Raw genomic sequence first — 13214 nt, 5'->3', positions numbered from 1 at the left:
CGCCAGAGTACAGTAGGTTATTAGCAGGTGCGTTGGAGCTTCTCTACTTAATATATGCAATATAGCAGACATGTTACCTGTAAGGCAATTTAGGCAAAGCTAATCAGGTGAAAGTTGAAAGAGATGCTGTGGCCTTTTGTTCTTTCAGCAGAGTCAAAAAGATGACTGACTACATGAGTAGTGTTTGTTGGCAGGGGGTTTCCGGCTGGTATACAAATACATACTGACATTTACATAACATAATACTTGCATTAGGGGAATAAATAAATTTGTCAAGCAGTTGGGTGCACTTTCATTATACAGCATTCAAATCACCAATATGAAACATCTCCATAATATGACAGAAGATTGAGTTATACAGATGATTTATAGTCATCTGACATCCATCCATAAACTCTTGGGAGAAGCAATACTTTCAGTTAAACACATGTAACTGGCATAGTACGACAGCTGGGGAAAACCTGTGGCAGACAGGACTTGTCATCTCCTGATATTCTCACATAGATGATGTTCGAAAATCTGTTTAATCAGTCTCTCTTGCCAGGGTTACCATTTCCACTCATATACCTATTTTTCACACCCTTTCTCTGTAGAACAACGGTATGGATATCACTTGTTGAATGTTGTGCAACAAAGTCAACATAACAAGACGTTCCCTCACAGGAAAAATAAAGTAGTTATTTTCTATTCTATAGTAAACTTTTGCATGCCTGGTCCAGAAACACAGGATCAATTTAAGATATGGAATTGACAGTGGTCCAATTCAGTCACAATCTTGAATCTAAACAGGAAAAGGCGAAGTCAGTATAGGCTACCATAACGTTTCCCAGGGGAAAAAAAAAGAAAATCACCCGCTCAACCCAGACATTGTTTGAGGGGAAAGGCAATGAACAGTTCGTTCAACCTTCACCCGAATACATGTAGAAGATAGAAAATTACGAAAGCCATCGAGGCAAGTGCAGCTTCGTGCGTTTTTCATGGTCAGCTGACAATTTATCCACCAATCATAAGTCGTATAGGGTTGTAAAAACATCAAATTGAAGCTGCGACTTTGTTATGTAAAATAATAGGCTGTATATAGCCTCCGGACTGGAAACACAATTGCTTTGATTACGATCGACCGAGGAAACTGCCGCAGTAAGTATTAGGCTACCAGTACCTACCTATTGCTCTCATCTCCTTCTATTAACGTTAGATTGGATACTGATCTGGAGTTTGCTACTTACTGTATTCTACAGGCTATCAATTTCACTGAGCCTTATGCATTCTGTAAAAAGCATTGTAGTCAGTCAATAGGGCAGTCAGTCTATTTAGCAAACTGTAGCTTTACTTGACAAAATATAAGTCAGGAAAAGACTGATGATGGTTACCTGGACTCCGATGGTTAGGCCTTAGCCCTTGATCATGACACTCAGTTCCATTACACATCATTGGAGGAAGGCGTCTTCTGGATCGGTCTTAACATTAACACGCATTGCTTGCGGTACGGTTTTGGAAACATAAGGACCTTATCGTTCATATCAGCGAGAAACATTTTTCAAAAAATGAAACGTTAAAATTGATACACACCTTTACATGGTTAGTGTTCCCACACGACCATAGCCTATCTCCACTTTTTAGCGCGGATGACGGAGGGACCACCTGTGCTAATTAGCTATCTAGTACGCGTCAAACACCTGTGTGTAACAGGAAGAAGGTTGCCAGAAACGTGTTATCGCTGAAAAATACTTTTGGCTGCAACCGTGATAAAGCCGGTTAAAACAGTGTAGCCTACAGTGTGTGTGTATTTTGCATTTGTGAAATTATTTTGATGTGATATGAAAGTAAATGGCTTTATGTTTCTAGAACCGTATCGCAATTGAGAATCGTTTCACGTTTAGATGGCTGTCAGAGCCAGTCTACCTCTGAAAATAACATACGGTATAAGTTCCTTGGACCTTGAAAAGTAAGGGGAATGTTAGGCTCCTTAAGAGTAGGTCTACAAATTGGGCCTATGCTTTGCATGCAGAATTTCCACTAGCCTGCTTTTGTTGCCCTATGTAAATAGACTGTTGTCTTGTTGATCCAACAGATAAACCCTGATTAGATGTTGATGTTTTTCACTGCAAGCTTTTGTTAAAGTGCACGTTATCATTTAAACAATATAGAAGCACACTTCTATATAATCAGATTATACATCAACCTGCAACTGTAAATTCCAGCCACAATCTATTATTGTAAAATCATATGATAAGACAGGACTTTGGACAATAGAAATCATCAGGACAACAAAAGTGCCAGCTAGGGCTTGTGAAAATAAAACATGTTACATAAGAGTGTGGTAGCCTACACTGTACATTAAATGTGTTTTCTTTTAAGACATGAAGGGGGAAGTCGCCCAAATGAACAGCAACGGTCAGGTCCCTCTCCAAATGAACGCAAGCAGTCGAAGACAGGTAAGAACATCCGCCCTGAATCATGCAGTGTAATTGACATCTGGAGGTTTACAAGGCATTTGTTGAATAAGTAAGACTGAGTCATAGATAGTCTCTTTCTAGCCTGGGTACCAGTCTGTTTAGCTAACATTCCACTCCTTGTACTCCATAGTAGACTAAAAGGTGTGGAATATTAGCTAAACAGACTGGTACCCAGGATAGTCTCTTTCTGCACAAGGAGTCAGATACATACATGTGAGTGAGTGTTAGTTGTGGAGCCAACCAGAACATTTTGTTCAGCGGATCGATGGTGCGCACTGTTGTCATGTTTTTTCAAAGCCTCCTTAACTAAGGTTAATTTTCATTTGACAGTGAAGTCAATACTCTGAGTTGTCGCCCCACTGGACACAGGTCTTGAGTGGCTCTGCCTCTCTGGCTGGTTTGCCTCCAGTGTCCAAGGCGTTCCTAGCCTTTGGAAAAGAGTTGACACAACGATTTAACCAAAGGTTTAAAAGCGTTCTATGGCTGTTAAACATATTTCAAATAGACTGATAATGTACATTTTATAGAGGTACACAATAGCAGAGTAGCTCCATAGGTTAGATCAATTGTATTGTCCTCTGAAGAGGAAATTCATTTCCACAGCTCATACATTTACATAAAAAAATAATTAAAAAAAGATCACCCAGACTTGACATTTACAGTTACAGATGAACAGAATGTTCATCACTTTGTCCACTGTGTTATAACCTGACTGTTGGGCCAGAGAGCTGATGTTTTAAAGATGTGGTTTTCTCTTCCTATAGGAGGCCACAGGAGGCCTGTGGGACTCAGTGATGAAAGCGGTCATCGTCATTGGATCTAGCCTCTTTGTCCTGGCAGCCTTCGGGAACTCCTTAACATGGTAATAACGACAAGACCTTAACACAGCATCTAGGGACAGGGATGTTTTCAGTAATAAGCACAACATTGAATTGTTGTTGCGACCACAGATTTGTGGGACAAGTTGTAACCTTAGCCTTTTCCCTGTGCCTCCCAGGCATCTGCAGAGGTTTTGGGGAGCATCAGGAGACTTCTGGCAAAACCAGTGGACTAAAGTGCACCAGAGGTGGGAGGGACACGAGACAGCCTTGTTCTATGCCGGTAAGAGACAATGTAACTGGTGGGATCTGAACCCTGGTGTCCCGCTTGGGAAAACAACATCTTAAGCATTAGACCAAGAGGAAATTCCCACTTGTGCTGAGGGTGACACTGATTTTAAGTCACAGGCAGGGTTACCTCATCACGATAGCATGAGTCCAACTCACCTTCGCTACAACAACATCAACAACAAAACATTTACCCATACAGCTACATAACAGCATGACACGCCATCTATGAATAGACAGGCTGGAAATATCATCTGACATAAACTAAAGGAAGTATTATGGGCTGCACAAAGGAACAGGAAGGAATAGACTGTGGCGAGCAGCCCAGTACAACTCTCTCCTGGAATTCTGATGTTCCACAGTGCTGATATTTAGGTGATATAAAAAAGACAAACAAAGTACTCTCCCCAGAATTGAGTTGTGAAGTATATTTATGTTCCATTCATTATTAGACACAAACATTATCTGTCTAGAGATGATGGGGCGGCAGGTAGCTTAGTGGTTAAGAGCGTTGTGCCAGTAACCGAAAGGTCGCTGGTTCTAATCCCTGAGCCGACTAGGTGAAAAATCTGCCCTTGAGCAAGGCACTTAACCCTAATTGCTCCTGTAAGTCGCTCTGGATAAGAGCGTCTGCTAAAATGACTAAAATGTAAAAATGTCATGTGATTTGTAAAGGGTGGGTCTCAAATGGCACCCTATTCCCTATATATGCCCTATTGGCACTGGTCAAAAGTAGTGCAGTGACATTTTTAGCACATACAGTGAGGGAAAAAAGTATTTGATCCCCTGCTGATTTTGTACGTTTGCCCACTGACAAAGACATGATCAGTCTATAATTTTAATGGTAGGTTTATTTGAACAGAGAGACAGAATAACAACAACAAAATCCTGAAAAACGCATGTCAAAAATGTTATAAATTGATTTGCATTTTAATGAGGGAAATAAGTATTTGACCCCTCTGCAAAACATGACTTAGTACTTGGTGGCATAACCCTTGTTGGCAATCACAGAGGTCAGACGTTTCTTGTAGTTGGCCACCAGGTTTGCACACATCTCAGGAGGGATTTTGTCCCACTCCTCTTTGCAGATCTTCTCCAAGTCATTAAGGTTTCGAGGCTGACGTTTGGCAACTCGAACCTTCAGCTCCCTCCACAGATTTTCTATGGGATTAAGTTCTGGAGACTGGCTAGGCCACTCCAGGACCTTAATGTGCTTCTTCTTGAGCCACTCCTTTGTTGCCTTGGCCGTGTGTTTTGGGTCATTGTCATGCTGGAATACCCATCCACGACCCATGTTCAATGCCCTGGCTGAGGGAAGGAGGTTTTCACTCAAGATTTGACGGTACATGGCCCCGTCCATCGTCCCTTTGATCCGGTGAAGTTGTCCTGTCCCCTTAGCAGAAAAACACCCCCAAAGCATAATGTTTCCACCTCCATGTTTGACGGTGGGGATGGTGTTCTTGGGGTCATAGGCAGCATTCCTCCTCCTCCAAACACGGCGAGTTGAGTTGATGCCAAAGAGCTCGATTTTGGTCTCATCTGACCGCAACACTTTCACCCAGTTCTCCTCTGAATCATTCAGATGTTCATTGGCAAACTTCAGACGGGCTGTATATGTGCTTTCTTGAGCAGGGGGACCTTGCGGGCGCTGCAGGATTTCAGTCCTTCACGGCGTAGTGTGTTACCAATTGTTTTCTTGGTGACTATGGTCCCAGCTGCCTTGTGATCATTGACAAGATCCTCCCGTGTAGTTCTGGGCTGATTCCTCACCGTTCTCATGATCATTGCAACTCCACAAGGTGAGATCTTGCATGGAGCCCCAGGCCGAGGGAGATTGACAGTTATTTTCTGTTCCTTCCATAATCGTACCAACTGTTGTCACCTTCTCACCAAGCTGCTTGGCGATGGTCTTGTAGCCCATTCCAGCCTTGTGTAGGTCTACAATCTTGTCCCTGACATCCTTGGAGAGCTCTTTGGTCTTGGCCATGGTGGAGAGTTTGGAATCTGATTGATTGATTGCTTCTGTAGACAGGTGTCTTTTAAACAGGTAACAAACTGAGATTAGGAGCACTCCCTTTAAGAGTGTGCTCCTAATCTCAGCTCGTTACCTGTATAAAAGACACCTGGGAGCCAGAAATCTTACTGATTGAGAGGGGGTCAAATACTTATTTACCTCATTAAAATGCAAATCAATTTATTACATTTTTGACATGCGTTTTTTCTGGATTTTTTTGTTGTTATTCTGTCTCTCACTGTTCAAATAAACCTACCATTAAAATTATAGACTGATCATTTCTTTGTCAGTGGGCAAACGTACAAAATCAGCAGGGGATCAAATACTTTTTTCCCTCACTGTAAGGGTCTTGTAAATAGAAGACTGTTTGACAGGGAACATCAGGAGAAAGTTTACTTGTTATTTAGCCAGATGGACATTATGTAATATTGCTTTGGGATATGAGAGGGCGGTAATTCAGTCACCATCTTTGGTTCTATATCACTTTAATGAGATGTTAATGCACTGATTGAGTGAAGCATGCTGAGCTGTTCTTAGATAATGTTAGGACATGCTGTATCTTGAATTGGTTCATGTGTACATGATGCGGTTGTTGTTTTGTATTGTATGTAATGCATTGTTTTCGGTTGTGCTGAACAGGGGCGATGTTTGTGCCCTTTGTGGCTTTCTGGGGGTCCAATCTTCTGCTCATGCTGGTTGATTACACTGGAATGCCCAACTTCATCACCCGTTACAGAATACAGGTGGACAAGAACAACCCGGTACAGTCAATCTAATCTTGTTTTACTCCTGTATCTCACCATGACCTCCATTTATTACAGTAGGCAGGAAGGGCTCAAATCAGGATCGTCCTTATGAAAGCCTCACATTTCACTCTAGTGAAAGGAGTTGTGTGTGCTCTCGCGTGCACGTTTGTTTGTACTAGCATGTGTGTTGTGAAATTCAGAGTCATCATAAATAGGGCCAAGAGTTTCTCTCCTGTTCATGTTGCATGTCCAGGTCACGTGGTCAGGAAAAACTCAGGTCTCAATGAAGGGCATGTCCATCAGTCGATCGGACCAAAGTCCTCTTACTGCGTTTGATTAATAGATGTTGTTTTACAGGACACTAGCGAGATAACGACTGCAATTACTGATGACCGCTGGTTACCCTAGCCTGCCCCCTCCTGCAATCTGTGGATGATTAGATACTTAAGTGACATAGCGTTACTCAAGCGCTTATCAGTCATAAACATTACCTGTTTATAATATATGCCAAATGCAGCTAGATATAATCACCTTAGGTAACACGCACAGCAAATAATGTAGCCAGATATTGAAGAACTTCCCTGTGAGTTTCAAAGGTCAGTGATGACTTTTCAATGTGAGGGTGCAAAGCTCAGGAAACATGAGACAGGACCGAGGATAACTATATTTTACCAGCGGGACATAACCTCTTTATCTGATTATAAAGCATAAATCTGTTTAATTCATTTGGAATAAATATATTTCTGAATTAACATTACTATGATGTTACTATGGTCTCTCTAAATCTGGTATACAGTGATGTATACTCCCACTAGTATGTAGCAAGTGTTTGATTTGTCCAGCTCTGGATTGGCTTTTGAATTTGTCATGGATACCATCCAAATTCTTTCAGACGGATGAACACACTATCAATAAATGACTTTATTGTAATGTGCTACATTGTGGTTTCCTAAGAAAGATTGATGGTGCTAGCTAGAGTAATATTCTAAGTACACAACAAACAAGAGCATAGCCGCGGGAAGATGTTTGGGGGTGCTGCGATTTTTTTTCACACAATATTTTTTTTCTCGAGCTACATACGGCTGTAGTCGGGGGTTGGGATATATCGTTCCGCTAATACAGAACTAGTGAAGGCCCAGTCCACTACTTTTGTAAAATGTACAAAAATAAAATAGCACCCCTACTTACATCTTAAAAACTAGCAGAAATGTAAGACTTTGAAGTAAACAAAACACGTTCAACTAAGTGAACAATAAACAAGAAGACTGCTGATTGCAGAAATGGATGACCTGACATTTGCCACCAAAATTCTCCCATCCCGTAGGTTGACCCAGTGAGGCTGCGCCACGCTGTGAAGACTGTGGTCCTCAACCAGCTCTTCATCTCTGCTCCCATGGTGGTGGTGTGCTGGGCGGTTATGTTTTATAGGGGGAATCCCTGCGGCCCAGAGCTGCCCACCTTCCACCGAGGCCTGTTGGAGTTGGCCTTCTTCGCCGTGCTGGAGGAGGTCATGTTCTACTACTCACACAGGTAATAGCTGTGGCTAGGTACTAATTGATTTAGCTGAAGGTGTGGAAAGTGCTGTAACCAAAGATAAGCAAAGGATAGACAAACAATAGACAGACATATGCATATGGGGAAACATACACATTCCTCTGAGAGGTTCCAAAGAAAAGATCATTACAGTGCCTTCAGAAAGGCATATCCCTTGACTTATTCCACATTTTGTTGTGTTGCAGCCTGAATAAAAAATTGATTAAATAGGTGTTTTTTCTCACCGATCTACACACAATACCCCATAATGAAAAAGTGAAAAAAATATACAGTGAGGGAAAAAAGTATTTGATCCCCTGCTGATTTTGTACGTTTGCCCACTTACAAAGACATGATCAGTCTATAATTTTAATGGTAGGTTTATTTGAACAGTGAGAGACAGAATAACAACAACAAAATCCTGAAAAACGCATGTCAAAAATGTTATAAATTGATTTGCATTTTAATGAGGGAAATAAGTATTTGACCCCTCTGCAAAACATGACTTAGTACTTGGTGGCATAACCCTTGTTGGCAATCACAGAGGTCAGACGTTTCTTGTAGTTGGCCACCAGGTTTGCACACATCTCAGGAGGGATTTTGTCCCACTCCTCTTTGCAGATCTTCTCCAAGTCATTAAGGTTTCGAGGCTGACGTTTGGCAACTCGAATCTTCAGCTCCCTCCACAGATTTTCTAAGGGATTAAGGTCTGGAGACTGGCTAGGCCACTCCAGGACCTTAATGTGCTTCTTCTTGAGCCACTCCTTTGTTGCCTTGGCCGTGTGTTTTGGGTCATTGTCATGCTAGAATACCCATCCACTACCCATTTTCAATGCCCTGGCTGAGGGAAGGAGGTTCTCACCCAAGATTTGACGGTACATGGCCCCGTCCATCGTCCCTTTGATGTGGTGAAGTTACCCTGTCCCCTTAGCAGAAAAACAGCCCCAAAGCATAATGTTTCCACCTCCATGTTTGACGTGGGGATGGTGTTCTTGGTGTCATAGGCAGCATTCCTCCTCCTCCAAACACGGCGAATTGAGTTGATGCCAAAGAGCTCGATTTTGGTCTCATCTGACCACAACACTTTCACCCAGTTCTCCTCTGAATCATTCAGATGTTCATTGGCAAACTTCAGACGGCCCTGTATATGTGCTTTCTTGAGCAGGGGGACCTTGCGGGCGCTGCAGGATTTCAGTCCTTCACGGCGTATTGTGTTACCAATTGTTTTCTTGGTGACTATGGTCCCAGCTGCCTTGAGATCATTGACAAGATCCTCCCGTGTAGTTCTGGGCTGATTCCTCACCGTTCTCATGATCATTGCAACTCCACGAGGTGAGATCTTGCATGGAGCCCCAGGCCAAGGGAGATTGACAGTTCTTTTGTGTTTCTTCCATTTGCGAATAATCGCACCAACTGTTGTCACCTTCTCACCAAGCTGCTTGGCGATGGTCTTGTAGCCCATTCCAGCCTTGTGTAGGTCTACAATCTTGTCCCTGACATCCTCGGAGAGCTCTTTGGTCTTGGCCATGGTGGAGAGTTTGGAATCTGATTGATTGATTGCTTCTGTGGACAGGTGTCTTTTATACAGGTAACAAGCTGAGATTAGGAGCACTCCCTTTAAGAGTGTGCTCCTAATCTCAGCTCGATACCTGTATAAAAGACACCTGGGAGCCAGAAATCTTTCTGATTGAGAGGGGGTCAAATACTTATTTCCCTCATTAAAATGCAAATCAATTTATAAAATGTTTGACATGCGTCTTTCTGGATTTTTTTGTTGTCATTCTGTCTCTCACTGTTCAAATAAACCTACCATTAAAATTATAGACTGATCATTTCTTTGTCAGTGGGCAAATGTACAAAATCAGCAGGGGATCAAATACTTTTTTCCCTCACTGTATATAGATATTTTAGCAAATGTATTGAAAATGAAACACTGAAATATCTCATTTACGTAAGTACTCACACCCCGAGTCAATGCTTTGTAGAATCACCTTTGGCAGCAATTACAGCTGTGAGTCTTTCTGGGTAAGTCTCTAAGAGCTTTCCACACCTGGATTGTGTGTTAATTTGTCCATTAATCTTTTCAAAATTCTTCAAGCTTTGTCAAATTGGTTGTTGTTGATCATTGCTGGACAACCATTTGCAGGTCTTGCCATTGATTTTTAAGTCGATTTCTAAGTCAAAACTGTAACTCGGCCACTCAGGAACATTCACTGTCTTCTTGGTAAGCAACTCCGGTGTAGATATGGCCATGTGTTTTAGGTTATTGTCCTGCTGAAAAGTGAATTTGTCTCCTAGTGTCTGGTGGAAAGCAGACTTAACTAGGTTTTCCTCTAGGATTTTGCCTGTGCTAAGCTCCATTCCGTTAATTTTTTTATCCTGAAAAACTCCCCAGTCCTTAATGATTACAAGCATACCCATAACATGATGCAGCCACCACTATGCTTGAAAATATGTAGAGTGGAACACGGTAATGTGTTGTATTGGATTTGCCCCAAAAATAACACTTTGTGTTCAGGCCAAAAAGTGAATTGCTTTGCCACAGGATGCATGCTTTGGAATATTTTTTATTCTGTACAGTCTTGCAGTGGAGGGCATAGGCCCATCCACTGTGGAGCCAGGCCCAGCCAATCAGAATGAGTTTTCCCCACAAAAGGGCTTTATTACAGACAGAAATACTCCTCAGTTTCATCAGCTGTCCGGGTGACTGGTCTCAGACGATCCCGCAGGTAAAAAAGCTGGATGTGGAGGTCCTGGGCTGGCGTGGTTACACGTGGTCTGCGGTTGTGAGGCCGGTTGGACATACTGTCAAATTCTCTAAAACAACATTGCAGGCGGCTTATGGTAGAGACATTTTCTGGCAACAGCTCTGGTGGACATCCTGCAGTCAGCATGCCAATTGCATGCTCTATCAAAACTTGAGACATCAGTTGTATAGTGTTGTGTGACAAAATTGCACATTTTAGTGGCCTTTTATTATCCCCAGCACAAGGTGCATCTGTGTAATGATCATGCTGTTTAATCAGCTTCTTGATATGCCACACATGTCAGGTGGATGGATTATCTTGGCAAAGGAGAAATACTCACAAAGTAAACAAATTTGTGCTCAAAATGTGAGAGAAGTAAGACTTTTTGTGGGTATCAAACATTTCTGGGATCTTTTATTTCAGCTCATGAAACATGGAACCAACACTTTACATGTTGCGTTTATATTTTTGTTCAGTATACAAGAGAGCTGAGAGTGAAAGTGCAACTCACCCTGACAGTATCTTCGACAGTCTCTGACACCTTTCTGACATTTAACTTGTGATCCCCTCCCTGTCAGGCTGTTCCACCATCCTGCCCTCTACAAGCATTTCCACAAGCAGCACCATGAGTGGACGGCTCCCATCGGAGTGGTCTCTCTCTACGCCCATCCTCTGGAGCACGTGGTGAGCACTTTATGCCTGTCCACTCCTCTTTCTTTCTTTCTTCTCTCTCTCTTAAAGTCAGACTAGGGGACCATAGCTTGAAACACTGCAGTGTGGATAATCTTGTAAGCAGATCATTTATAACCATGTAGCCTATTTCTAAACAATGTAAAACCATGTTGCTGATGGTCCCGCTTCACCCCCAGCTGTCCAACATGCTGCCTGCTCTGATCGGCCCTGTGATCCTGGGTTCCCACCTTGTCACAACCACCCTGTGGTACGCTCTGGCTCTGGTCAGCACCACCATCTCCCACTGTGGCTACCACCTCCCCTTCCTGCCCTCCCCCGAGTTCCACGACTACCACCACCTCAAGTGAGTCCTGTCTTATGCAAGATAGGGTTGCGTCCCACCTGGCACCCTATTCCCTATGTAGCGCACTACTTGTGACCAGAGCCCTATGGGCCTTTGTTAAGAATAGTGCACTATAAAGGACATAGGGTGCCATTTGGGATATACACAGAATAACTTTATTTTCCCAGAGGGAACTTTGGTATGTTAACTGATATAGTGCACACTGTTCTTGGCATCTTCATTTTAATACTGTGAATCCCTGTCCAGTTCTTTGTTTGTACTTTGGACTTTGTTGACTCTGCCGGCCATGGCAGAAATTAAAAGTGTGGTAATAGCTCCTCCACATATCTCTTCTGAAGGCTAGGTGGAATTTTTCTGTAATATTGGTTACAGCTTATTAAATCTACTCCTTCCCGATCCGAAAAGGGGAGTTGATGCGTGCAAAAGGGTGAGGTATTGGGATTGGTTTGGGATTTGTTCCATGGACAAGTTAGCCTGCCTGACACACAGCGAGTCTGTGGCTTTAGCCAGGCGATGTACAAGTAAAATTCAAAGGAGGAAACGTTAAGCACAGTACACTGTGTTTTCTTTTGTACTAATAATGTACTCTACCCTCCATCTCTGCAGGTTCAACCAGAACTTTGGAGTCCTGGGGGTTCTGGACAGATTACACGGCACCGACGCCAACTTCAGGAAGACCAAGGCCTACGAGCGTCACACCCTGCTCCTCAGCCTCACCCCTCTGACCGAGAGCATCCCAGACCCCCCCAAGAAGGTCCAGTGATTCTCCCCTAACCCAAACGTCACTTCTGACCTTCAGCTACATCCCAATAATCTCTCCTTACTTCTGTAGTGTGCACTCATTCACTACTCCCCATACAGTTAAAAGCATTGGATTGGTGTAAGCATGGGCTAGAGGAAAATGTATGATGAAGGGAAGTGAACAAGTGCACAGAGAAAGGAGAGATTATTGGGATGCAATCAGAGTATTCCCATCCTCAAGTCTGGCACTGGGATGGCTCCACTCCCGCTGTTCCTTTCTGCTCTTGGTAGTAGATACAGTTGAGTCCTTATTAAAGGTAGAGTCAGCCAAATGACGTTGCACAAGCAGCAACGCAGATATTGTGATGAGCAAGATGCAAGACTTCGCTCTCACACAGTATATGCGCATGTGCAGGGGTTCGCTTCACACTCTTACAACGTGGTAGCCACGGGACCAAAACAGCGGACATACCTCATTTTAATTATAAATCCCTATATTTTATAATCCGATTGTTGGATGGCACTTTATTACCGTAATTAGCACTTATTTCTTTGAATGTTTCCTGTGTAACTTTAGAAAACCTTTAATAAGCTTACTAATATCAGTATGTTAGTATGCTTATTGTATTGTTAGTAAGTTTGGATTCTGGGCCATGGAAAACCATACAATCATCCCATCCTTGTCACCATTTGTACAATCTGTAAATGGGTCCTTAAAGGGATGTGTTCTGTAGAGTCTGACTCCTAGGTTGAGATTTGGGAGTCATCATAGATTTTTACATGACCCGTAATTCATAAACTGTGCATTGTTGCAGAATAAAACCTTTGAAACAAA

At 42.7% G+C, this 13214-nt stretch overlaps 1 protein-coding gene across 1 annotated transcript; it reads left to right on the top strand.

Moving 5' to 3' along the window:
• The first annotated feature begins 997 nt into the window (after positions 1 to 997).
• Positions 998 to 13214, top strand: faxdc2 (fatty acid hydroxylase domain containing 2). Its single transcript, XM_041886713.2, has 9 exons — positions 998 to 1137; positions 2359 to 2435; positions 3221 to 3318; positions 3454 to 3557; positions 6216 to 6337; positions 7647 to 7852; positions 11181 to 11286; positions 11472 to 11638; positions 12245 to 13214. The coding sequence occupies exons 2-9, from the start codon at positions 2361 to 2363 to the stop codon at positions 12399 to 12401; spliced, it is 1035 nt and encodes a 344-aa protein (XP_041742647.2). The 5' UTR covers positions 998 to 1137; positions 2359 to 2360; the 3' UTR covers positions 12402 to 13214.

Source organism: Coregonus clupeaformis, chromosome 9, assembly GCF_020615455.1.
Source record: "Coregonus clupeaformis isolate EN_2021a chromosome 9, ASM2061545v1, whole genome shotgun sequence".
Lineage (NCBI taxonomy): Eukaryota > Metazoa > Chordata > Actinopteri > Salmoniformes > Salmonidae > Coregonus > Coregonus clupeaformis.
Note: the sequence above shows the minus strand (reverse complement) of the source record. Positions and strands in the feature narration are given on the sequence as shown.

Coding starts and splice junctions, on each gene's coding strand:
- faxdc2 (XM_041886713.2), top strand. CDS start 2,361: ATGAAGGGGGAAGTCGCCCAAATGAACAGCAACGGTCAGGTCCCTCTC. Junction 3,558..6,215: donor GACAGCCTTGTTCTATGCCG/GTAAGAGACAAT, acceptor TGTGCTGAACAG/GGGCGATGTTTGTGCCCTTT. Junction 7,853..11,180: donor ATGTTCTACTACTCACACAG/GTAATAGCTGTG, acceptor CCTCCCTGTCAG/GCTGTTCCACCATCCTGCCC.